The 23512-nt window shown below is 45.6% G+C and overlaps 1 protein-coding gene across 3 annotated transcripts; it reads right to left on the bottom strand.

The window, feature by feature from the left end:
* Positions 1-1031: 1031 nt before the first annotated feature.
* On the bottom strand, positions 1032-5995 carry LOC123426483 (probable magnesium transporter NIPA1). Of its 3 annotated transcripts, none has more exons than XM_045110323.1 (9): positions 5720-5995; positions 4602-4773; positions 4414-4470; positions 3985-4075; positions 3740-3900; positions 2927-3054; positions 2706-2843; positions 1639-1731; positions 1032-1335 (listed from the first exon to the last, which is right to left on the bottom strand). In XM_045110323.1, exons 2-9 carry the CDS (start codon positions 4726-4728, stop codon positions 1174-1176), a joined length of 957 nt encoding a protein of 318 aa, XP_044966258.1. In that variant the 5' UTR covers positions 4729-4773; positions 5720-5995; the 3' UTR covers positions 1032-1173. The 3 variants fall into 3 exon arrangements, with proteins under 3 accessions (XP_044966258.1, XP_044966259.1, XP_044966260.1); XM_045110324.1 differs by having other exon boundaries at positions 4602-4768; XM_045110325.1 differs by lacking the exon at positions 5720-5995 and having other exon boundaries at positions 4612-4683.
* Between the last annotated feature and the right edge of the window lie 17517 nt (positions 5996-23512).

Genomic DNA, 23512 nt, shown 5'->3' with positions numbered 1-23512 from the left:
CGGGGTCGGTGGGCTGTAGGGGCAACGACGGTGGCTGGTGGCGGTGGAGGAGATGCCGCTGCATGCGACGAAGGTGGGGTGGCAAACAGAGGAGGGGGCAGAACACGGGCGCGAGGTTGTGCCTGCGAGGACGCTCCGACGGACGGTCCGGTGGACGGTGAGGGTGGCGTTCGTGGCCGGTGGGGGCAACGGGATCAGCGGCTTGGTTGGTGGCGGTGGACGAGATGGCGCTGGAGTCGGCAATGGCGAGGTGGGAAAACAGGGGAGGGGGCAGGCATGGGCGATTGTGGGGCGTTAATTGGAGTGGATTACACGCGGGATTTAGGGGATACGGTTTTAGTTTCTAAATCGCAGATGAATCTAGAGCGTCGGGATTCTTCTGGATCGACGGGAGTAGATGGGTCTGACGATTGGAATTGTTCCAGACTATGGATACTAAGTGTTTACCTTTTCTTTTCCTTCTCATACACACACCAAGGATGAAGTCAACATGATCCATTGTGAGCATTCTAGAACTTGCGTCCGCATGCACAAATATTCGAATACATGTAAATACATGGGGTGCGAAACTTGATTCGAAGATCACGATTTTATTGTCCCGTTGCAACACACGAGCCGTTTTGCTAGTGTACTATAAATGATGCATGATGCGTATGGTTGATGGTTGCATCCAAACAAGCAAAAACTCCACTTAGCTCCTACCTCTGTAGTTTCATAAGTATGTTTTGCATCAGAATATCTACCCGATGTTAACATCCTGAATTTAGCAACATATTACGGTCGAATATCATCAATTATATTTACAACTAAAACAGAATATAAGTGTTTCCCTAAATTGAAGAAACGTCAACTCTTGGCATAATTAACATTACAGCGGATATTCCTATAAAGCTTAGAAAATCACATATATGTACTCCCTCCGTCCCATAATATAAGAGTGTTTTTAACACTACACTAATGTTAAAAACACTCTTATATTACAAAACGGAGGGAGTAGATCCTTAATTGTCAATGTGCTAAACCAGTACCACTAGAGCAAATATTCCTTTAAGTGAAGCTGCAATTGATGCATGTGGACTGAGATTCCAAAAGTTCCGGTATATGTTAGGGACTCTATGTTAGATGTTCAACAAGAGTATGTGTTTTGATATGTTAGATATTCAACAAGAGTGACTAGCTATGCTCCTGGAGTTCACAGTCCGCTCTCAGAGAATCTGAGTCAGGTTGTGTGTTTCCCATATCTCTGGTCTTGTGCAGAAGAAATGTCCCCGCAACAATCGTCACAAACCCACACACCTCACTTGCTATCTGTGTTGCATTCTGAGAGTCCCAGTCCTGCAGTATTAAAGTAGCAACCATCAAATGTTATCTCTGTCGCATTCATAAATCAATATTACGTAACAATTTACTCAAGTCCTTAATATGATAGAGGATTTAGAAATGGGATTTCAACTCAATATCACTAGTTCATACTGCTGCGTTTCAGAATGCTTATGTAGTATCGTAGTGGACACATTTTCAAATAGGAATTCATGTGAAACTTCCATATCTTGTCTTTATGAAATGGGAAAATGGCTAACTTTGCATTCAAAACTATTGCATTCATGAAACTACAAAAGGAAACGATATGTGCATCACCTTGTACATGATCATGTTCGCAAGAATAGTAAGAATGGTGAACATCACATAATATACAGGTGCGACCACAGCTGTATTGAATGAATCCAAGGCCTGAAAATAACACAAGGGAAAAGTTGTTGCAAATATATTGTAATGCCGTGCCCAAAAGATTTAAATTACTGACATATATCAGAAAATGTAAAACTAAACCTAGTAGGAACTTGTGAGAGATTCTTACAGAAGCACTAGCCTTTCACCACAAGTGCTAAAGAAGCTATGAGAACTTCTAGCTCACAAATGTGTGCTCAAACAGCTTCAACTCAAATTAGTATGTTCTATAATTATTTATTTTATGCAACACAAACTTCAGAATTCTTAGACATCTGCAATGACATATTACAGATGAGGTCAGAGCAGTATATTGTGCACACCATTCAGAGATGGGATTTGTCACAAAACTGTTGCCGCAAAGTGCAAGGTTCAGTACACTACTTGTAATTCCCTAAGAAAAACAGTGCTTCTACACCCATCAGTACAAAAAAAAGACGTTTCAGATCAATACTTTGGTGATCTAAAACGTCTTATAAAAATTTACAGAGGGAATACTTCCCAAGTAATTACCATTTTACCAACAGGAGAACTCCAAAATCAGTGTCTTAGATTGTAGATATGCTTAAAAAGATTGCTAACCATAAAAAAATATACTGGATGAATGGCAATCGGCAAGCATCTTGTTTTAACAGACCTATTACCATGGGAATTACAACCATTGCACATTTATGTAGTTTGGGATGCAAGCAGGAGCCTACATAAACCAGTATACAAGTATAATAAAAGTCAACCCAGTGCAACTTATATTTTAGATTAACATAGGACTGACTTTTGATATACTTGTATGTGGGTTCACGGAATGCCCGCTTGCATCCTTCAGTTTGTCTATAGTTGTTCTAGTGACAAGAGTATTGGCAATTCCTTATCAATTTTATTTTATTTTTTGCAGAAAACTGTATGTTAGGCCCCGAAGTAATGCAATTCATATGTATGGCAGTATACTTCAGTTGATCGAATATGACGGGAAAGCTTACCTTGTTTAAATAATTCAGCTGCACTAAACAGCATATAATCACAACAGATATAAAGAACCATGTTTGGATGTAGACAAATTGGTTCACTCCATTAAATGAGAGCTTTAAGGCAATGGCCACTGCCTTAACACTGATAACCTGTTCCAAATATAGTACTTCATCAGGGCATTATAAATCAATTTGAACAACTCATATCCTGGTATGATGTATTGCAAACCTACCGTAAGGGACCCGAATAGTGAACATATTGCAACATATGCGAGCATTTTCCTTTGCTCAGTATGGTGAACAACCCAGAACATTAAAACAAGTGCAAGAGCTACAGCCAAGCAAGAATAGACTATGAAACCTGCCAGCACAGATTATAGTTGCATGTCAAAAATGGATTTGATAACATAAATATTATACTGAAAAAGTGGGATAGAAAACATAACCACAAACATAAAGAATGTTGCACAAAGGGAAACAACTTTCCTCAGATACTTTCTTGGTGGCGTAACACCATATACTTTTTATGTAAGTATTCCCACAGATATAGTGCATATAAACATAGATGGTATTAACTCCAGTAGAATGACACAACATGTCTTGTCCACAAAAACAAGCAAAGAAATTGAACTGTTAACTTTGAAATTGATTCCTGTATGTAGCATTTTCTTTTTTTAAAGCCAAATCAGTAGCACTGCAGCACTGTCATTCATTAAAAGAATGAACAATAGCAAACACTATAAGGGAACAAGCACAAAAGGAGCGGCTAACAGAAGGATATATTTTTTTGTTGAATTATGTTGCCAAGATATTCCTGAGCCCTACTTGGGAAAAATATGAAACTAACTGGAAAACTCTGGTGAGAATTAGAAAATATTACTGCATCCGTTGTTTACCGAACAATGTGTTTCAAACAACCACTGATGGTAAATTGGTTATAAAGGAGACTATATTATTAAGGACACATGGTCACAGTGAACATTCGTTCAAAGGAAAAACTATGAGAAACGGCAGCTAGAACTATTTAAGGACTTGAAAAGGGATACCTGGTTCAGTTGCGAGTTGCCATATTTCGCTAACTGAATCAATCTTTCTTTCCATTGGGGCATGCAACACTATATCAACTGAACCAACAACACACAATGCACAACCAACCACGCCAAACATATGCAACCTCTCATTCAAAATGAAGTGTGCTAGCACTGCGCTGCATGAACAAAAGAGAATTAAGGAAACATTCTACTATCAGTTCACCAGAATTATGGCTTAGGAAGGATGGCATGTGGAAAACCTAAATATGATGCTCAATGCTCCCAGAGGAGTAACAAGTATTGCTGGAGCAAATGCATATGCTGCAAAATTGGCCACCTCACCCAGAATCACTGCAAGAAATAATGGAGGGCGATAAACATTACTTCAAGCCTTCCAAATAAAACTATAGTAAAACTAGACTCCTGTGTTCTAGTATTGTAAGGAGGTGATCCATCGTTCTTCTCATCAATGGTACAAGCACGGACACTATCCTCACCTGACATCTAATGCCTGACATAAAAACTACCAAAATATACATCTATTCGAAGATATTTGTGTGGCAACAAAAGTCGGTTTTTTTGTGGGGTGTTGCCCCACAAAGAAAAGAAAATTGGGTTAGTATCTCTACTGAGTGCCTTTGCTGTAACGCCACCACATAAAGAAACAACTCAATGTAAGTGATACTTACTAGTTACCATTCCTATCCACCATAACGGTTCATACAAGTATGAGTAGCCTCCAGAACCTATAAATCATGAGCGTAAAAAGCGTAGATTAATTATTAATGGATTCAAGCAGTAGAAATATTAAAACTTTATCTTTAACCTTGTATGCGATGAAAAAAACATTGAAATAGATATAGGAGAGAGGCACAACCTGCTCTTACCCCAACGTCCCCAGCTTTCTTCAGGCCAATCTTCTTGATTACAAAGCTAGATCCAATAAAAGCACTCGATGACGTGGCTAAGGCGAAGCCCCTTAAATTGTCTAGAGACATCACCATGTTTGGCAATCTATTGGCAATCAACTACAAAATTCAAGTCCTATCCTACATAAGAAATAGGTTTACATTTAGTACACCATTTATAAATGTTCAAATTCAACATATTCAATGGAACACCAGGACCTTGGGTTGCTTTTAATTGGGCTTTTCAGGAACAGTTCCCTATAGGAATATAGAAGAACACGATGATATATTATGAGAATTAAAATGATATTCGCCTAAAAAGTCTTAAAATTATAAGTGAAATAATCAGAAACTAGACTGTCACAAAAATCGCAACACTACAATGGCAATACAAGAACAATATGCAACATGCTACTGATAGAGAACCTGTCATCCTCAGAGTAAGTAGTTTTACTTTTTCGCTATTTCAGAAAAGTATTGGGATAAATGGCAGCTCAAGGTCACGTATATAGCCTAGAAGAGAAACTCGTACATGCAAATAGAAACTTCCAGACATAAAAAAACTCCTACACATAAAGATAAATGAAATGACTGTTTGTACAACGATGTAAGCAATCCAGAGGAGGCAGACCACCATTCACCCCAAATGTCTTCCGTCGAACATTGTAAAAAGAAGTTAAGACTGAAAGACATACACAATGTGGTATAGGGGCGGCAAACCATCCTAATCACTCAAAGGAACAAGGACAAGAAAAGTAAAGGTACTCCACTAATTTGCTGAACCTTAGTTGTACCACCAGAAATTCTCAAAACGGGGTTCCAGATTTTGAACAGGAGTGCAGCACACACAAATCGTGAGAACATGATTCGTTTCTACTCGGAAGCCACGTGTGTTTCACGCCATTCACGGGTGCTTTTTTGTTCTTGGACAGGAGGGGTGGATTCAGTGTGTGGCGGCGCGAGTTCAGTTGAACCCCAAAAGTTTTCAGCCTAACTGACACCGATCGAGATCGATTTGCGCTCTCGGGAAGTAAGCACGCAGGCAATCTAACTATATGAGTAGCCAGAGGGAGCTAGGGTTCCTTACCGACAAAAGGTGAAGCCGATCCGAGCCCGTGCGGAGCCGCCGCCGCCGCCGCCGCCTGCCCCCGCGACGAGAGAAGATTCGGCGGAAGGTGGCGGCTGGGAGTTGCCGTGTCCAGTCGCCGGCTCCGGGGTCCTGGGGGCGCCGACGATGGGATGGGGTGCAACTGATTTAAGACTGGGGATTTGGTTTGGTGTCGTCTGGGGAGTTGGCGGAGAGGAAGAGCAGCGCTGCGTCTGCGTGGGGAGGAATCGAAGAACCGTCGGGCGCCTCCTTCACGTTCGCTGGAACGGCTCCCGCAGCCCATGCAGAAAGAGGAAAGCGGGGCCCGGTATTCGGTAGCCAGCTGTACAGGTGTGCGCTTACGAGGAAAATTGAAGCGAAATAAACCTCAGACCTCAAGTGTGAGCTGTCACGTGTAATCACGTTCACGCACAAAATTACTTGGACCATTTATTCGTGCCAAAAAAGATCCGGCTAGCCATGCTTGGTGACCCCTCGAAGGCTCCGTGTTTCCATTTCCGAAAGAGATCAGCTGGTTAGGATTTGCGAATTGATCTTAAGTTTTTTATGGTCGAACCAATCCACAAAGGTTTAAGTTTTAGAGCTGGGCACTGATGTGCTAGTATTTTTAGAGTTATTTGAGTCCTTTTAACAATGCTCGTTCAATACGAGTCAACTACGGCATATGCTTTTTTTTGCGAGTGAAATATTTGTATTACTCAAGCATCAAGGAGTCACAATCAACGGTAGCTGGCTCAACCGCATAAGAGGGACTAGGGTCGAACCAAGTCATTGTTCTTTCCTATACACGAGAAAATTCGCTAGACTATCGCTAACCTTATTTTGATCACGACTTAAATGACTAATACATTTTTCACGAAGAGATAAGAGATATTTGATCCCTTTAGCTAAAGAAGCATAGATAGACCTATCCGGATCTCGCCTTTGGATCATCTTGACTGCAACTAGTGAATCCATCTCAACGGGAAGCTCGCTACGTTGAACCGCAAGCGATAATCCTTCCATGCAAGCACACAACTCTGCCTCTAACCCTTCACGGCACGAGTACAACACCCTCCAAGCGGAGAACATAATGCATCCCTGATCATCTCGAAGCACCATACTTGCACCCTCAACACCGACTAAATGAGACCCGTCTGAGTTGAGATTAACCCACCCACCTGGCGGTGGAGACCATGGCAGGGTAGCCGCAGGTGCAACTTGAGCTGGAGTTTTGTGGATCATACTGTCATATGATATGACTGTCTTCCCTTTCTCTTTATCAACATTGAGTTCAACTTTATAACAATTAGGGACCCAAGATAGCTGATAAGGAACGTCGTGAAAACTTCAAGTGGTGGGGGCTTCTTGTGGCGTACAATCTCATTACGGATGAACCAACAACGCCACATCATCATGAGCAGCATGCACCTTTCCGTTTCATGTAGGGGTTGTAGTACATGAAATAACCACTCTTTCCCTACGTTTTTACTTGATCAATAGTCGGAAGCTTCCACACCTTTGCCATGTGGCACCACAGCTCACGAGCTCTAGGGCATCGGCACAAGGGATGAAAGTTATCTTCCGATTCCAATCCGCAGATAGGATATGGGAAAAACCTTATAGGCAGGAGCCTAGTAGTAGCGCTGGAAAATAGCCAGCACTGCTGCTACGCAGCAGTAGCGCTGGAAATATTAAGCGCTACTGCCAATGGCCTTAGCAGTAGCGTTGGAACTATTTGCAGCGCCACTGCTAAAAGGGGCCCAACCAGGCCACCGATAGTAGCTGTGGTAGCAGCGTGCGCTTGTGAAAAGCGCTACTGCTAAGTGCCATAGCAGAAGCGCTCCTCTCGAACCAGCGCTACTGCTATTGCACTCACTTAGCAGTAGTGTTGGCTTGACAAAAAGCGCTACTCCTACACGTGGTTGTGGGCGTCTTTTCACCCACACACACACCCTCTCCCCCTTTGCCCTCTCCCCTCCTTTCTCCTCTCCTCTCTCTAAGTTACTTCTCCACCATTGTTGCCCTTCTTCTCTCTTCCTCTACCTATCTTCTCTCCCCATTAATGCCCCCTCCATCCTAATTAATTCTCCTCCATAAATATGGCCTTCTCACTCTAGCTACCTTCCACACTTATTTGGTTCTCGCTCCTTCCATAGATCTATATCTAGCTAGCTAGGTTATCTCTCTCCCTCTCCCCTAGTTAGCTAGAGTCATCTCTCCTCACAACAACTAGATCTAGCTATTTATTTAGCCGTTTACAATCACTCTCGGGATATATATAGGTGAGTAAAAAGTTGTGCATTTCAATAATGGGAATATGCGTGTTTGCGATATGAAGGGATATGTGCGAGTGACATGACCCGTGAGTTGCTTATGTTCTGCCGAAATGTCGATTTATTTCCGTTTCGGCAAATTTCGAGCAAATTCGATATGTCCTATTTTTAGGCAAGGTCATGCCAAATTTTTATATGCATGCATTTTGTTTATGACCCTTTTGCTTGTTATACCTTGCAATCATGAAGGTGAGTGGTAGGAAGGTGGAGCGATAATTGCAATCGGCGATGATGGACATGTATGCAAATAAACGGACTGGTATTAGATGTCCGTGTACAAAATGCAAAGAAGGAGTAATTTTCGACCCTTTTGATGGTGGCAGTTTGAAGGCCCACTTGCTGATCAATGGTTTCATGGATGGCTATACTCTTTGGATAAGTGAATATGATGATGAGGACGTCCACATGGTAGGGAATAACGACATGGGTCTAGACAAAGAGATGACTAGTCGACACGAAGACGATGGCGCCGAACACGACGGTGGTGAAGAGTCCGAACACGGTGGCGTGGATGAGTCCAAACACGGCGGCGGGGAAGAGTCCGGACATGGCGTCGGAGAAGATTCTGGACAAGGCGAAGAAGCAAAGTCCGTACATGGCGGAGAAGAGGCGATGGACACGCCGCAGACTTCGACTCTACTAAGTTCAGTCATGCAGGACGCTCATGTTCGAGACCTCCTTCGCAAGAGTACGAATAGCGACAGAGTTGCTTCTAGAGAGGAGGCCAAGCTGGCGCAACTTGAAGTAGACTCGAAGACTCCATTATATGACAGTTGCGATCCTGAGGTTACCCGCTTGAGTTTCACGCTCGAACTTCTAAAGACGAAGGCCCAAAAAAAATGGACAAATAAAAGCCTCGATGATCTATGTCCTACTAGTGTCGACGAGGCAAGGAAAATCGTTTGCCCTTTTGATCTCCCGGACATTAGATACCACACATGCACCAACGATTGCATCATTTATCGCGGTGAGCAGGCGGAAAAAACCAGGTGTCGAGTGTGCAATGCTTCTCGATACAAGAAGGCGGGAAAGAAAGCTCCTCAGAAAGTTGTATGGTACTTTCCAATCACTCCCCGTCTGCAGCGGTATTTCATAGATCCTAAGGAAGCAAAGCCCGATGATGGAGATGATCTGAAGCTGAGACACCTCGCAGATGCTAACCAGTGGAGAGCATTCAACGTCGAATATAGCTTTTTGGAGAAGATGCAAGGAACATCGTGCTTGGTGCATGTACCGATGGCATGAATCCGTTTGAAAATGAGAGCACCAACCACAACACATGGCCCATCTTTGTATGGATGTACAACCTCCCCGTCTTTGTAGGTATCCCCCGGGAGGTAGACATGATACCCGACGTAGGTGCGGAGCGTTTCCATGTCGTTGGCCACCCGATCCTACCTCAGAAAGCGGTAGAGAGCATAATGAACAATGATCTAAGGAGACTTCACGATGATGTGCTAGCCATAGAGATGAGACTTCTCATCTCAGAAAAACCAGGATACCCACTTTACCCGGTTCAGGTTCCGGGTGTGAGTGGATACGTCGACACGTGGCCCGTGGAGAAGTTCATCCTGCGATTTGACTACATCTACGACATGTTCCACATAACCAGGCTGAATTTTCAGTTCATCCGCATGTACGCGCTGCATCTCAACTACGTCATCAGGCGCGAGAACATAGAATATATGTGCGTCATGGACCCGTACTATATGCACGCGAGCCACATGACCAAGAATTAATGGAATTGGGGGCAAGTTTTTCAACCATGTACGAGCCCGTCCTTTCAACATCATGGTCAGGTACTTAGCGCATACAACATCGCTGATATCAAGCATGTTCATAGGTAGCTCATAACTTTCGATCCACGCTGCCGGCTCGAGATCAATCGTGTAATTGCGAACCTTGTGAGGTCCTTCTGAAGTCCTTGGGCATACACTCGCTGCATAGGGCTGGAGATAAGCATGGAACTCCAATTATCCTGCTACTTAGACCCGCCATTGAAGAGTCAGGTCGGGTCATGGAGGGTGGTACTTCACCCGCCATCGTTGTTGCTGCTTCCGCTTCTCGTAGGGCTCGAGTCGCGTCCATTATTTCTTGTGCATCCGAAACTACATTCTGGTTTAGGGAATTTTGAGCTATTACCTACGACCACCACTGGACATCAGTGGCGAATCGCGACGACTCTTGATGTAGCTTGTGTAAGGTGTAGAATGAACCTCGTCTCGACTATAGGAGTATTGCGCCTATTGGGTGACTGTTGGTTTCAACATATTGTTGAAAATATGCCCTAGAGGCAATGATAAAATAGTTATTATTATATTTCCTGTTTCAAGATAATCGTTTATCATCCATGCTATAATTGTATTGAATGAAAGCATAGATACATGTGTGGATATATAGACAAAACAATGTCCCTAGTAAGCCTCTAGTTGACTAGCCAGTTGATCAAGGATGGTTAAGGTTTTCTGACCATATGCAAGTGTTGTCACTTGATGACTCGATCACATCATTAGGATAATGATGTGATGGACAAGACCCAAACTATGAACGTAGCATGTGATCGTGCCATTTTGTTGCTATTGTTTTCTGCCTGTCAAGTATTCATTCCTATGACCATCAGATCATGTAACTCACTGACACCGGAGGAATACCTTGTGTGTATCAAACATCACAACATTACTGGGTGACTATAAAGGTGCTCTACATGTATCTCTGAAGGTGTCCGTTGAGTTAGCATGGATCAAGACTGGTATTTGTCACTCCGTGTGACGGAGAGGTATCTCGGGGCCCACTCGGTAATACAACATCACATATAAGCCTTGCAAGCAATGTGACTAAAGTGTTAGTCATGGGATCTTGTATTACGGAACGAGTAAAGAGACTTGTCGGTAACGAGATTGAAATAGGTATAAGGATACCGACGATCGAATCTCGGGAAAGTAACATACCGAAGGACAAAGGGAATGTTGTACGGGATTATATGAATCCTTGGCACAGAGGTTCAACCGATAAGATATTTGTAGAATATGTAGGATCCAGTATGGACATCCAGGTCCCGCTATTGGATATTGGTCGCGGAGTGTCTCAGGTCATGTCTGCATAGTGCTCGAACCCGCAGGGTATGCACACTTAAGGTTCGGTGATGTTTCGGTATAGTTGAGTTATAGTTATTGGTGAACGAAGGTGGTTCGAAGTCCCGGATGAGATCACCGACGTCACGACGGTATCAGGAATGGTCCAGAAACGAAGATTGATATATAGGATGGTTTCATTTGGTCTCCAGAAAGATTTCGGACATTACCCGCAATGTACCGGGAGTGACGAATGGGTTCCGGGTTTTCACTAGGAGGGGCCCACCCACCCGGGAGTGAGCCTAATAGCCCAAGGGTGGCGCACCAGCTCTTAGTGGGATGGTGAGGCCAGACCCAGTGGGCTATGTCGGCTAGGAAAAATAAAACCAAAGAAAAAAAAGAGGGAGGTGGGAAGGAAGAGGAGGACTCCTCCTTCCCCAAACCGAATTGGGGTTGGAGTCCTCTTCTCCTCTCTCGGCCGGCGCCCTTGGGGCTCTCTTGAGCCCGAAGGCTAGCCCCTCCCCTCCTCCTATATATACTAGAGGTTTTAGGGTTTTTGAGACACAACTTTTGCCACGTGCAACTCAAACCTCTACTTCGTAGTTCTTCCTCTAGATCGGTTTTCTACGGAGCTCGGGCGGAGCCCTGCAGGAATAGATCATCACCATCACCGGCGCATCGTCACGCTACCGGGGAACTCATCTACTTCCTCGTCTCTCTTGCTGGATCAAGAAGGCGGATATCGTCATCGAACTGTACGTGTGCTGAACGCGGAGGTGTCGTCCATTCGGCGCTAGATCGGAACGGATCGTGGGACGACGGTGATTTGAATCACGAAGCTGTACCACTACATCAACCGCGTTTCTTAACGCTTCCCGCTTAGCGATCTACAAGGGCATGTGAATCCGATCTCCCTCTCGTAGATGAACATCACCATGATAGGTCTTCGTGTGCGTAGGAAATTTTTTGTTTCCCATGCAACGTTCCCCAACAGTGGCAGCATGAGCTAGGTTCATGCGTAGATGTAATCTCGAGTAGAACACAAAAGTATTTTTGGGCGTTGATGTTGGATTTGCTGCCCTCCTTAGTCTTTTCTCGATTCGACAGTATTGTTGGATTGAAGCGGCCCAGACCAACATTACTCATATGCTTACGAGAGACCGGTTTCATTGACTAACATGCAACTTGTTGCATAAAGATGACTGGCGGGTGCCTGTTTCTTCAACTTTAGTTGAATTGGATTTGAGCGAGGCGGTCCTTGGAGAGAGGTTAAATATAAATTTGCACATCTCCATTGTGGTTTTGCGTAAGTAAGATGCGATCATACTAGATACCCATAGCAACCACGTAAAACATGCAACAACAAATTAGAGGACGTCTAACTTGTTTTTGCAGGGTATGCTTGTGATGTGATATGGCCAAAGACATGATGTGATATATTAGATGTATGAGATGATCATGTTGTAATAGTTAATATCGACTTGCACGTCGATGCTATGGCAACCAGCAGGAGCCATAGGGTTGTCTTTAAACTAACGTTTGTGTCATAACCCACAGATGCGTTTACTAAATTGCTAGGTTGTAGCTTCAGTAGTAATAGCATAGATAGCACGACAACCTCGATGGCGGCACGATGATGGAGATCATGGTGTGTCATAACCCACAAGTATAGGGGATCGCAAAAGTTTTCGAGGGTAGAGTATTGAACCCAAATTTATTGGTTCGACCCAAGGGGAAGCGAAAGCATATTCTCAAGTATTAGCAGTTGAGTTGTCAATTCAACCACACCTGAAACATTTAGTATCTGCAGCAAAGTATCAGTAGCAAAGTAGGGTGATAGCAGTAGTAGCAACAGTAACCAGTAGCAGCAAAGTAACAACAGTAGCGACAGAGTAACAGTAGCAACAGTGACAGCAGTAGCGGCAAAGTAACGTAGCAAGGACCAGTAGGAAAAGACTCGTAGGCATTGGATCGGTGATGGATGATTATGTCGGATGCTATTCATCATGTAACAGTTATAACACGGAGAGATACGTAACTAGCTCCAGTTCGTCAATCTAGTGTAGGCATGTATTCCGTATGTAGTCATACGTGCTTAGGGAAAAGAACTTGCATGACATCTATTGTCCATCCCTACCGTGGCAGCGGGGTCCTAATGGAAACTACGGGATATTAAGGTTCTCCTTTTAATAAAGAACCGGACCAACGCATTAACACTTGGTGAATACATGAACTCCTCATACTATGGTCATCTCTGGGAGTGGTTCCGGCTATTGTCACTCCGGGGTTGCCGGGTCATAACACATAGTAGGTGACTACAACTTGCAAGATAGGATCAAGAACACACATATATTGATGAGAACATAATAGGTTCAGATCTGAAATCATGGCACTCGGGCCCTAGTGACAAGCATTAAGCATGGCAAAGTAGTAGCAACATGAATCTCAGAACATAGTGGATACTAGTGATCAATCCCCGTCAAAACTAACTCGATTACATGATAGATCTCATCCAACCCAACCCATCACCACCCAGAAGCCTACGATGAGATTACTCACGAACGGTGAAGAGCATCATGGAATTGGCGATGAAGGAAGGTTGATGATGACGATAGCGACGATCTCCTCTCTCCGGAGCCCAGAACGCACTCCAGATCTGCCCTCTAGATGAAGAACAGGAGGTGGCGGCGCCTTTGTCATGGTTTTGTCACGGTAGATGTCCTCGTGAAAGGACTTAGTGTTGGAGCCATCGCACCTTGGTGGCCACTCAAAGGGGTTGAACGGGAGCGAGAGACAGAGATTTACCCAGGTTCGGCCCCTCGAGAAGAGGTAAAAGCCTACGTCCTGCTTTGTGTTGTATTGATGGTGTTTCGATTACAAGGAGGGCGTAACTCGCCTGACCTAGCACTCGATGATTTCTAACCTGCCCCTCCTTCCCTGGGACTCGCCTTTATATATAGGTCGAGCCCTTAGGGTTTACAAGAGTCCTTGCCATCACACAAGTCATGATTCTTTCTATCTCTAAGTCGCCGTGCTTTCCAAGACTGGAGCACTCCCCGATAATTGGTTCTCCACGAGGATCTTTAACCGCCATCCAGCTCCCGGGCCTACTGGACCAAAGCTTAAATCGCCAAAGGATGAGTCGCCCACTTGGTGACCCGGCCCAACTAGGGCGGGTCACACCGCAGATAATATCCCCAACATTAGGCCCCAGATTGACTTGAACCTCTTCACGCCAATACTCTTACCTAGTTAGGGGCGACTCATTCTGCTCCTTTTATGCATCATACGCTTAAACCGCCATCTGTTGTGGAGATACCCAAGTCGCCAAACCACTCCTTGTTGGCATCATATTGTCCCTTTAATCTCGGAAGAGATGATGACGCAATCCCCAACGGATCCTTCGGCACAGATATCCCGAAAATTTTGGGCGCCATTATAGCAAATCTTTATCCCGTCGTCAGTTCCCGCGCGAGGCGCCTTGATTCCAGCGCCCGACCCAATAAATAGGCTGGGGGAAGGGGTAGGGAATCTTCCCACCTACCCATTTCGTCGACCCCTTCTTCCTCGCGACTGCACCAAGAGCTCCGTCACCGCCCGAAGACCTCCGTCTTCGGCCGCCGCGTCCGCCGCATCCCCACACCAGCTAAGCGTGCAGCACTTGCCGCAGATCTTCCTCGGACGCCTCCGGTCGCCATCACCAGGTCAGTCTTCCACCATTAGAGGTAGATCTTTGCCTCTCAAGGTTCATCGCTTGTCGGTTTCTTAGAACACCTCGAATGCCCCCATAAACGTTGATTACATCACAACGATAATAATAGGTACGATAGCATCGACCATATCCTCAGTTGATTAGCTCCTGTTTGAAGATCCAAAAAGGCTCCTGTCAAATCAGGTGTATTATTCTTACCCTAGCCATAGGCTGTTCTTTTTTTCCAGGCTTTTTTATTCATTTTTGCCTGCTCTGTAGATCTATATGTTACTGCCTGTTGTATAAAACTTGTTTGTAGATCCACACTTCACCATTTTAGCGAACATCTCTAAAGCTCTGAGCAATCTCTCTTAAGCAGTAGGAAATTCCTAAATCGCCCTTGTATTCTGACCCGACCCCTTGTTGGCGAGTCAACAGACTCCCTTAGTCACCTGATGAATGTTCGGCGAGTTAATTGATCTTTTAACCACTCAGTAAACACTCGGCGAGTTAATTTACCCGTAATCTCTCCCTTTGTAGCATGGGTACCGTTTTCAAAGCCGATTGGCTCCCGACCAAAGTTGATGAAGCTTTTCTCAACGACTGTGTGAAGACGGGAAATCTCGACCCGCAAGAAGTTATCGGATGGCGATCCGGGTTTGGAGAAGAAATTCCTAACCCGAAGGAAGGGAAAATAGTTGTCTTTGCTGAGCACCTCGAACGGGGGTTTAAGCCGCCAGGGTCAAAATTCCTCAGAGATGCCATGACTTTCATGAACGCCCGCCTCCAAGACTTAGGACCTAACTCGATTAGCAACTTATGTCAGTTCCAAGTGTTCTGCGAAGCCTACTTGCGGATGGAACCTTCAGTTCCTTTGTTCTGGTATTTCTTTCATTTGAATCGCCAGACCGAATTTTCCAATGACCCTAGCTTGGAACTTGGAGGCGTCAATGTTCAACGCCGCAGGGACAGCTCATTCCCATCACTCGCCATGCCGAGCCATCCCAAAGGCTGGGGCGAGTCTTGGTTTTATTATCAAGAAACTTCTCCTGAGGGTGAAAACAAGCTCCTTGGCTATAGGAAGGAACGCCTTCCTACAAACTTTAAACTTCCAGACAAGCTTACTGAAGAAGAGGAGTCAGATTTTATCCCGGTGCTATCCGAGTTACGACCTCTGACAAACAACGGTCTTACTGGGATTGTTTTGATCCGCTGCTGGGTTGAATGGCGCATCCTCCCCTTAAGTCGCCGAGACGGCTTAATGTCTGAGTTTGATGGCACCTTGGACCATCCCAAGTACTACTTCCGTACAACACTGACAGAGAATGACATTGTGTCGATCATCAAGAAGTTGATCGGCGAGCCCTTGGCCAAGTGTGGCCAAATAGGTCTTAAGCCATTCTGCAAGATCAACCCGGCACCTAAGGTAAATAACTTAACCCGCCTTTACTTTATGCCTTCCGACTTACTTGAATCATGATTCTCATAATAAAATGCCACTTCAGAAAGGTGAAAAATTCTGGTCCAAGAGGCCGAAAAAGATGGCCCTGAAGCAAGCTTGGCCGCCCCCAAAGAAGAAATCCAAGGGCAAAGGCAAAGCTGTCGTTACTGAACCGTCTGATGCGGACGAATCCCAAGTCGGCGATGTACTTTCGGAGGTAAAATTCTATCTTCTTTGTCTTTCCATTCATTGCTATAGTTTTGTGTTTACACCTCTGTATCTCTTGTGTAGAATGAGGACAACGAAATCCAAGAAGACTCCATAGAGGTAATTTCTGTTTCCTCCGACTCATCTTCTCCTCCGCCTAAGCCGGCCAGGCGGATTTGTGGGAAGGTTCCCATGTCTCACCCAAATGCTTGTTTGGATCCTAATTTCCTTTTCAAGAAAACGCAATATGCTTCCAATCGGAAAACTCGGAGTCATTCTGGAGACTTGGTGTCCGGGTTACCAACGAAAACTCCTACCAAGAAAAGGTAGAATGAGGTATCCTTTTAACAGCGTCCCCTTTCGTTTCTTTTTGGATCATACTTATAACTTGCTCATATCTTGAGGTATTACTTTTGCAGAATTCTCCCCTTCGTCAGGCGACTCAGTGATGTCAGCCCTTCCGCCGATGATCCGCGTTCCAGGGTAAATTCTTATAGTACTTACATTGTCCTGATGATGATGATGTCTGTTTTTAAGCACACCCCCTTCCCTTTTAGGGCACAAGCGAAGAAGAGGAACACTGGTGGGTCAACTTCCACTACAACTCCGGAGCCTATTGAAAAATCGGCGCCGACTCAGGATAACCCAGCCAAGGATAAATCAGATGACCAAGCGGATCTCCCAAATTCTCCTAAGGAAGGCATGGAAACGCCCAATCCACCGAGTCCGTTGAAAACGGCAGAGGATCCAGATGCTGTAATCATCACTGGTACTCGCTTCTCTAAGCCGGCTTCAGTAGTCTTGTCGAAGCACGTATCAACATCAGCCCAGCCTTCTATTGAACATGAAATTTCCAAGGCCAAGCTATCTCAATATGAAAATCTTGAATTTAAAGAGCTCTGCTCCGGCTTTGCAAGTCGCCTGGAGGCGAGTTATGAAATGGAAAAGAGTCTACTCCTTATGATGAAGAACAGACATGAGGTACGCCTTAATGCATACCATCCTCATTAACCCCCAAGGGCCGGGTCATCTGTTAAAAGATGAGCCGGGTCTTGATAGTAGAAAAAAATCCTTCGACCTGTAACCCCCAAGGGCCGGTCATCTGTTAAAAGATGAGCCGAGTCTTGATATTAGAAAAATCTTTCGACCTGTAACCCCCAAGGGCCCGGTCATCTTGTTGAAAGATGAGCCAGGTCTTGTCATTAGAAAAATCTTTCAACCTGTAACCCCCAAGGGCTGGGTCATCTGTTAAAAGATGAGCCGGGTCTTGGTATTAGAAAAATCTTTCAAACTGTAACCCCCAAGGGCCGAGTCATCAGTTGAAAGATGAGCCGGGTCTTGTCATTATATAATTTTGTCTAAAAAAATTATACATTAGCCCCCAAGTGTTAGAGATGTTGCTTGCAATAATTCTGAGACTTGCCCCTTGATAATATATTTTAACAGGAATCTCTTGCCCAAGCTGAGTCGGCATTTGGCGACTTAAAGAAAAGTTTAGCCGACCAGCAAGATGCACGGGCAAAATCAGAAGAAAAATATCAAATAATCTTATCTGAGATGGAGAAGCTGAAGGTCGCCCACAAGAAGGCTCAAGCTGATCAAGACACCGCGGTAAAGCGAGCGGAAAAAGCTGAAGCAAAATTGGAAGCCGTGCAACAAGAGCTGACCGGCTTAAGGCAACATATCTCCAACATGGCACATGCTATCTTTGGTAAGAAGCAAAACCCTGATCTTGCACTTTGTAAAAAAACTTAGTATGAAGAAGTTACTGACCATCATTATCCCTTATATAGGTCCGAGAGCCGCCAACCTTCAGAATGATTGCGTCCTGATGCTGAAGGCGATTTACACATTAACAGAGCAACTGTATACCGGAAGCGTGCTGACCGTGAAGGCAGTGATGGGTGCCAAGGAACACATAACATCAATCGAAAAGATGCTTGGCTGTTTATCTACCCTTCCGCCTCAGATCGGTGAGCTAACCCGGTCAGCTACCCGAAAAGGGGTACTGACTACGTTGAGTTGGTGCTTAGCGTACGCTCCAGAGTTAAAACCCGAAGAAGTAGCAGCAGGCTTTCCCCAGCTCAAGGACGACGGGTCAGAATTTTCTCAAGAGGATTACCAGCACGTTGTCAAGGAATCCCGCTTCGCGGCGACTCAGCTTGCAGCAAGCTTGGATTTATCAAAGTATCAAGCTGCTTATGATGACAAGAATAAGAAAGTAAATTCGCCAACCTTTGTGACAACCAGCTTGACTCCGCGTCGACCCAAGAATCCTTTTGATTTGGAGGCAGATCTCTCATCATTTCTGAACGATGAAGATGAATTTGCCGCCTTATCCAAGTGTAATTGGGCATTGGGCGACTTGCAAATTGAAGTCGGTCAGAGCTCAAAGCAGGCTGACCCGGGGACATCAGCGGAGTAGTTCTTCATGGATTTGGCCATCAGAGCCATGTAATAAGTCATTCGTAGGAAACAACCTTGTTCTGTGATTTCTTTATAACCCTTGTGTCGCCCTCAGGGCGTCTTATGATGCTTGACCCGCCATGGCAATAGTGATTTTGATCATCAACCTGTTAGGCTTAAAAACATACATCAAACCACCTCAGTGAGTAATGGATGATAATAAATAATAACCGACTCAAGATGTTAGGGTGAGTCGGAAAATTTTGAAAATCCTTGTGGCAGTGCCAGGAAGGTGAAAAATAAGAATTTCGTCGGCTCATTCAAGTCGCGACAGGATAGGACGAGTTATATAAACTCAAGTGCTACCCGAGGGAGACTTTTTGTATAAAAAAGCTCAAGTATTTAGACCGGCTGATCAGGCACGAGTCAAGCTTCGATGAAGCAGGTTCAGTGAACCAATGGTTTCTCTATTTTCCATGTGGGGCGGTAGCCGGTACCAGACATGTTTTAACCAAGGCGAGTTCAGGGTCCATAAAGCTGAGTAACTCGCCAAGAGTTCATGGGTCCATATGGCGATTCGGCCAACACACAGTCTAGTATAACCATTTGTAATGCCGTAATTTTTCGCAGGCCAAATGGGTAGTAAGGCTGATCTCAGTGAGAGGAAGCCCCCAAGTGACCTATGATTAGGGGAAAGACCGGTCATAGGATTGTAGAAGCGTATACGCTATTACCACAAAACGACTTGGGAACGAATAGCCCCCAAGTAAGCTGGCCTAATCCACAGAATCATATAAGGCGCCTATGATTGAATCATGCGCTTGTAGCGACTTGATCCTCTTTGGCTTATCGATACCCAGTGTTGTAATAAGTGCATCATGGCGACTTATGCTCTCTGGTATAGATAGCGTCCATGCTTGGGCGACTTGTTAAGGAGCAAAATAAAAGATCCATACTTTCAATAAGATGAAATAGCAGGAAAGCCCCCGAGCTCGTGGGCATCAATTTTATTGCTTCATAAAAATGAAAAACTTACAATTTTTCAAGAGAAGAAAAAACAAAGCTAATAGCTCAAGTGTAATAAGGCCGCAAGTGGGCTATGTTCCAGGGGCGAGTTGACTCAGCCTCCGTGGTTGCCGATCAGGCCGAAGATCCACCAGATAGTATGACCCGTTGCGAAGGCTTTTGCTGACGACGAACGGTCCTTCCCATGGTGGTGATAAATTATGCATGGCAGTGCGATCTTGGATCAATCGAAGCACTAAGTCGCCCTCCTGAAAGGTTCGGCTCTTGACCCGGCGGCTGTGGTAACGCCGCAAGTCCTGCTGGTAAATAGCCGATCGGGCGGCAACCAAGTCGCGTGCTTCCTCCAAAGCGTCCAAAGAATCTTGACGCGCCAATTCGTTGTCCTGTTCCACATAAGCCGCAACTCTGGGCGAGTCATGCCTAATGTCAGTGGGAAGAACAACTTCTGCTCTGTATACCAGGAAAAAGGAGTAAAACCCGTAGAACGGTTTGGGGTGGTGCGGATGCTCCACAGTACTGAAGGCAACTCCTCAACCCAACACCCTGGGGTGCGTTCCAGGGGAACCATAAGTCGGGGTTTGATTCCTCGCAATACTTCCTGATTCGCTCGTTCCGCCTGCCCATTAGATTGTGGATGAGCCACTGCAGAGACATCAAGCTGGATGTTCTCATGGTGGAAAAACTCCTGCATCGCTCCTTGTGATAGATTAGTACCATTATCAGTAATAATGCCGTGTGGATATCCGAACCGGAAGATCAGTTTTTTCAAGAACTTGACCGCTGTCTCCGCATCACAAGCACCAACAGGTTCTGCTTCGACCCACTTGGTAAATTTATCAACCGCCACCAGCAGGTGAGTTTTTTTGTTGGACGACATCTTAAAGGGGCCAACCATGTCTAGCCCCCAGACCGCGAAAGGCCAAGTAATAGGTATCATCCTTAGTTCTTGAGCCGGCACATGAGCCTGTCGTCCGTAACGTTGGCAACCATCACATCGACGAACTATCTCTTCTGGATCTGCATGAGCCGTCAACCAACAGAATCCGTGACGGAACGCCTTTGAGACCAGGGAGCGTGACCCGACATGATGCCCACAATCTCCGACATGGATGTCGTTCAGAATCACGCATCCTTCTTCGGAAGAAACTCATCGTTGGAATACTCTAGAAGTACTTCGCTTATACAATTCGCCATTGATGATGACCATGGATTTGCTCCGACGGACAATTTGGCGAGCCAACACCTCATCCGATGGTATCTCGCCTCGTGCAAGATATGCCAAATACGAAAGAACCCAATCCGGCGTAACACGGAGAGCCGCCACAAACTAGGACTCAGGGTCTGGTATTGCCAACTCCTCTTCTGAGGGCAGCCTTACGGAAGGATTATGCAAAATATCCAGAAAGACATTAGGAGGAACCGGCTTACGTTGTGAGCCGAGACGCGAAAGGGCGTCAGCTGCTTCGTTAAGGCGCCGGTCGATATGATCAACTTGATAGCCATGGAAATGACCCGCCACATCAGACACAACCCTTTTGTAAGTCGCCATCAGGGGGTCCCGAGAATCCCAAGTACCTGAAACTTGCTGAGCCACCAGATCAGAATCGCCGAGACATCTGACCCGCGTGAGGTTCATCTCCTTGGCGAGTCACAAACCATGAAGCAAGGCTTCATACTCTGCAGCGTTGTTGGTGCATGGAAACATGAGTCAGAGAACATAACAAAATTTGTCTCCCTCGGGCGAAATCAACACCACGCCAGCCCTCGAGCCTTCCAATTGCCTAGACCCGTCAAAGTAAATAGTCCAGTACGTGAGGTCGGGCCTGTTTTCCGATATCTGTAATTCGGTCCAATCGTTGACGAAGTCAACCAAGGCCTGAGACTTGATAGCCGTGCGAGGGGTGTATCGCACATGGTGCGGCCCAAGTTCGATCGCCCATTTGGCGATTCGCCCTGTCGCTTCTCGGTTTTGGATGATGTCCCCGAGAGGAGCGGAGCTAACCACCGTGATGGGATGCTCTTGGAAATAGTGTTTGAGATTTCGACTCGCCATAAAGACCCCATAGACCAGCTACTACTAGTGCGGGTATCGTTGCTTGGAGAGAGTTAGTACCTCACTAATGAAATACACCGGGCGTTGCACCGGATATTCCTTCCCTTCTTCCTTCCTTTCGACGGCCACTGCCACGCTCACCGCCTTGGAGTTTGCCGCAATGTACAGAAGCATAGGCTCGTTTTCAGTCGGGGCGGCCAAAACCGGCGGGTTGACCAGCTGCTGCTTCAAGGCTTCAAAAGCTTCATTGGCCTCGTCTGTCCAAACAAAATGGTCAGATTTCTTAAGCAATTGATAAAGGGGAATACACTTATGAAGCGACTTACAGTCGCGATACGACCCACCATACGTTGCACTTGATTGATATTCGCTGGTTTCCCAAGCGAAGTAATCGCCTCGATTTTGTCCGGGTTGGCCTCAATGCCGCTCTCAGACACCAGGAAACCCAACAATTTTCCTGCGGGAATGCCAAAGACACACTTGGTGGGATTAAGCTTCATCTGGTATACCCGCAGGTTGTCAAAAGTTTCCCTTAAATATTCCAAGAGCGTCTCCTTCCTATGAGTTTTAACCACAATGTCATCAACGTAGGCGTGGACGTTGCGTCCGATTTGGCCACGGAGACAATTTTGGATGCAGCGCTGGTAAGTCGCCCCAGCGCTTTTGAGCCCAAGCGGCATGGACACATAACAAAAAGCCCCGAAGGGGGTTATAAAAGCTGTCTTCTCGTGATCTTTCACAACCATCTTGATTTGGTGATATCCGGAATAAGCGTCCAGGAAACACAAACGCTCGTAGCCCGCCACTGAATCAATGATTTGATCGATGCGGGGAAGGGCGAAAGGGTCCTTTGGACAGGCTCTGTTAAGATCTGTGTAATCAATGCACATGCGGAAGGTGCCGTTCTTCTTGAGCACCAGGACCGGGTTAGCCAACCACTTGGGGTGGAAGACCTCTACGATGAATCCGGTGGCCAAAAGACGGGCGACTTCTTCCCCGATTGCCTTGCGTCGTTCCTCATTGAATCTGCGAAGATATTGCTGAATCGGCTTTGCTTTTGGGTCAACATTAAGATGGTGCTCAGCGAATTCTCTCGGTACACCAGGCATGTCAGAAGGTTTCCACGCGAAGATGTCCCGATTCTCACGGATGAATTCGATGAGCACGCTTTCCTATTTGGGGTCCAGACCCGCCCCGATAGTAAACTGCTTGGTTGAGTCGCCAGGGACGAAATCCACTATCTTAGTGTCATCCGTTGGTTTGAACTCGAGGGGCGGCTCAGCGTCTGTTGTTGGCTTCTTTAGAGGTGACATATCTGCTGGATCAACATTGGCCTGGTGATATTTGAGCTCTTCTGCAGCGCAGGCAACTTCTGCGTAAGCCGCGTCCCCTTCCTCACACTCTCTTGCTATCCTCCCGTCGCCATCGACCGTGATTGGTCCCTTAGGACCAGGCATCTTGAGTTTAAGGTAAACATAGCAGGGGCGATCCATGAAACGGGCGTAAGCCGGTCGCCCAAACAACGCATGATAAGGGCTCTTTAACTTGACCACCTCAAATAT

This window comes from Hordeum vulgare, chromosome 2H (assembly GCF_904849725.1).
Source record: "Hordeum vulgare subsp. vulgare chromosome 2H, MorexV3_pseudomolecules_assembly, whole genome shotgun sequence".
Lineage (NCBI taxonomy): Eukaryota > Viridiplantae > Streptophyta > Magnoliopsida > Poales > Poaceae > Hordeum > Hordeum vulgare.
This window is presented reverse-complemented; position numbering and strand designations above follow the sequence as displayed.

Excerpts from the sequence above, each read along its gene's own strand:
- LOC123426483 (XM_045110323.1), bottom strand. The coding sequence starts at position 4,728 with ATGGTGATGTCTCTAGACAATTTAAGGGGCTTCGCCTTAGCCACGTCA. Across the intron at positions 3,901-3,984 it reads GCATTGAGCATCATATTTAG|CGCAGTGCTAGCACACTTCA; the intron begins GTTTTCCACATG and ends TTGTTCATGCAG. Across the intron at positions 3,055-3,739 it reads GCAACTCGCAACTGAACCAG|GTTTCATAGTCTATTCTTGC; the intron begins GTATCCCTTTTC and ends CTGTGCTGGCAG.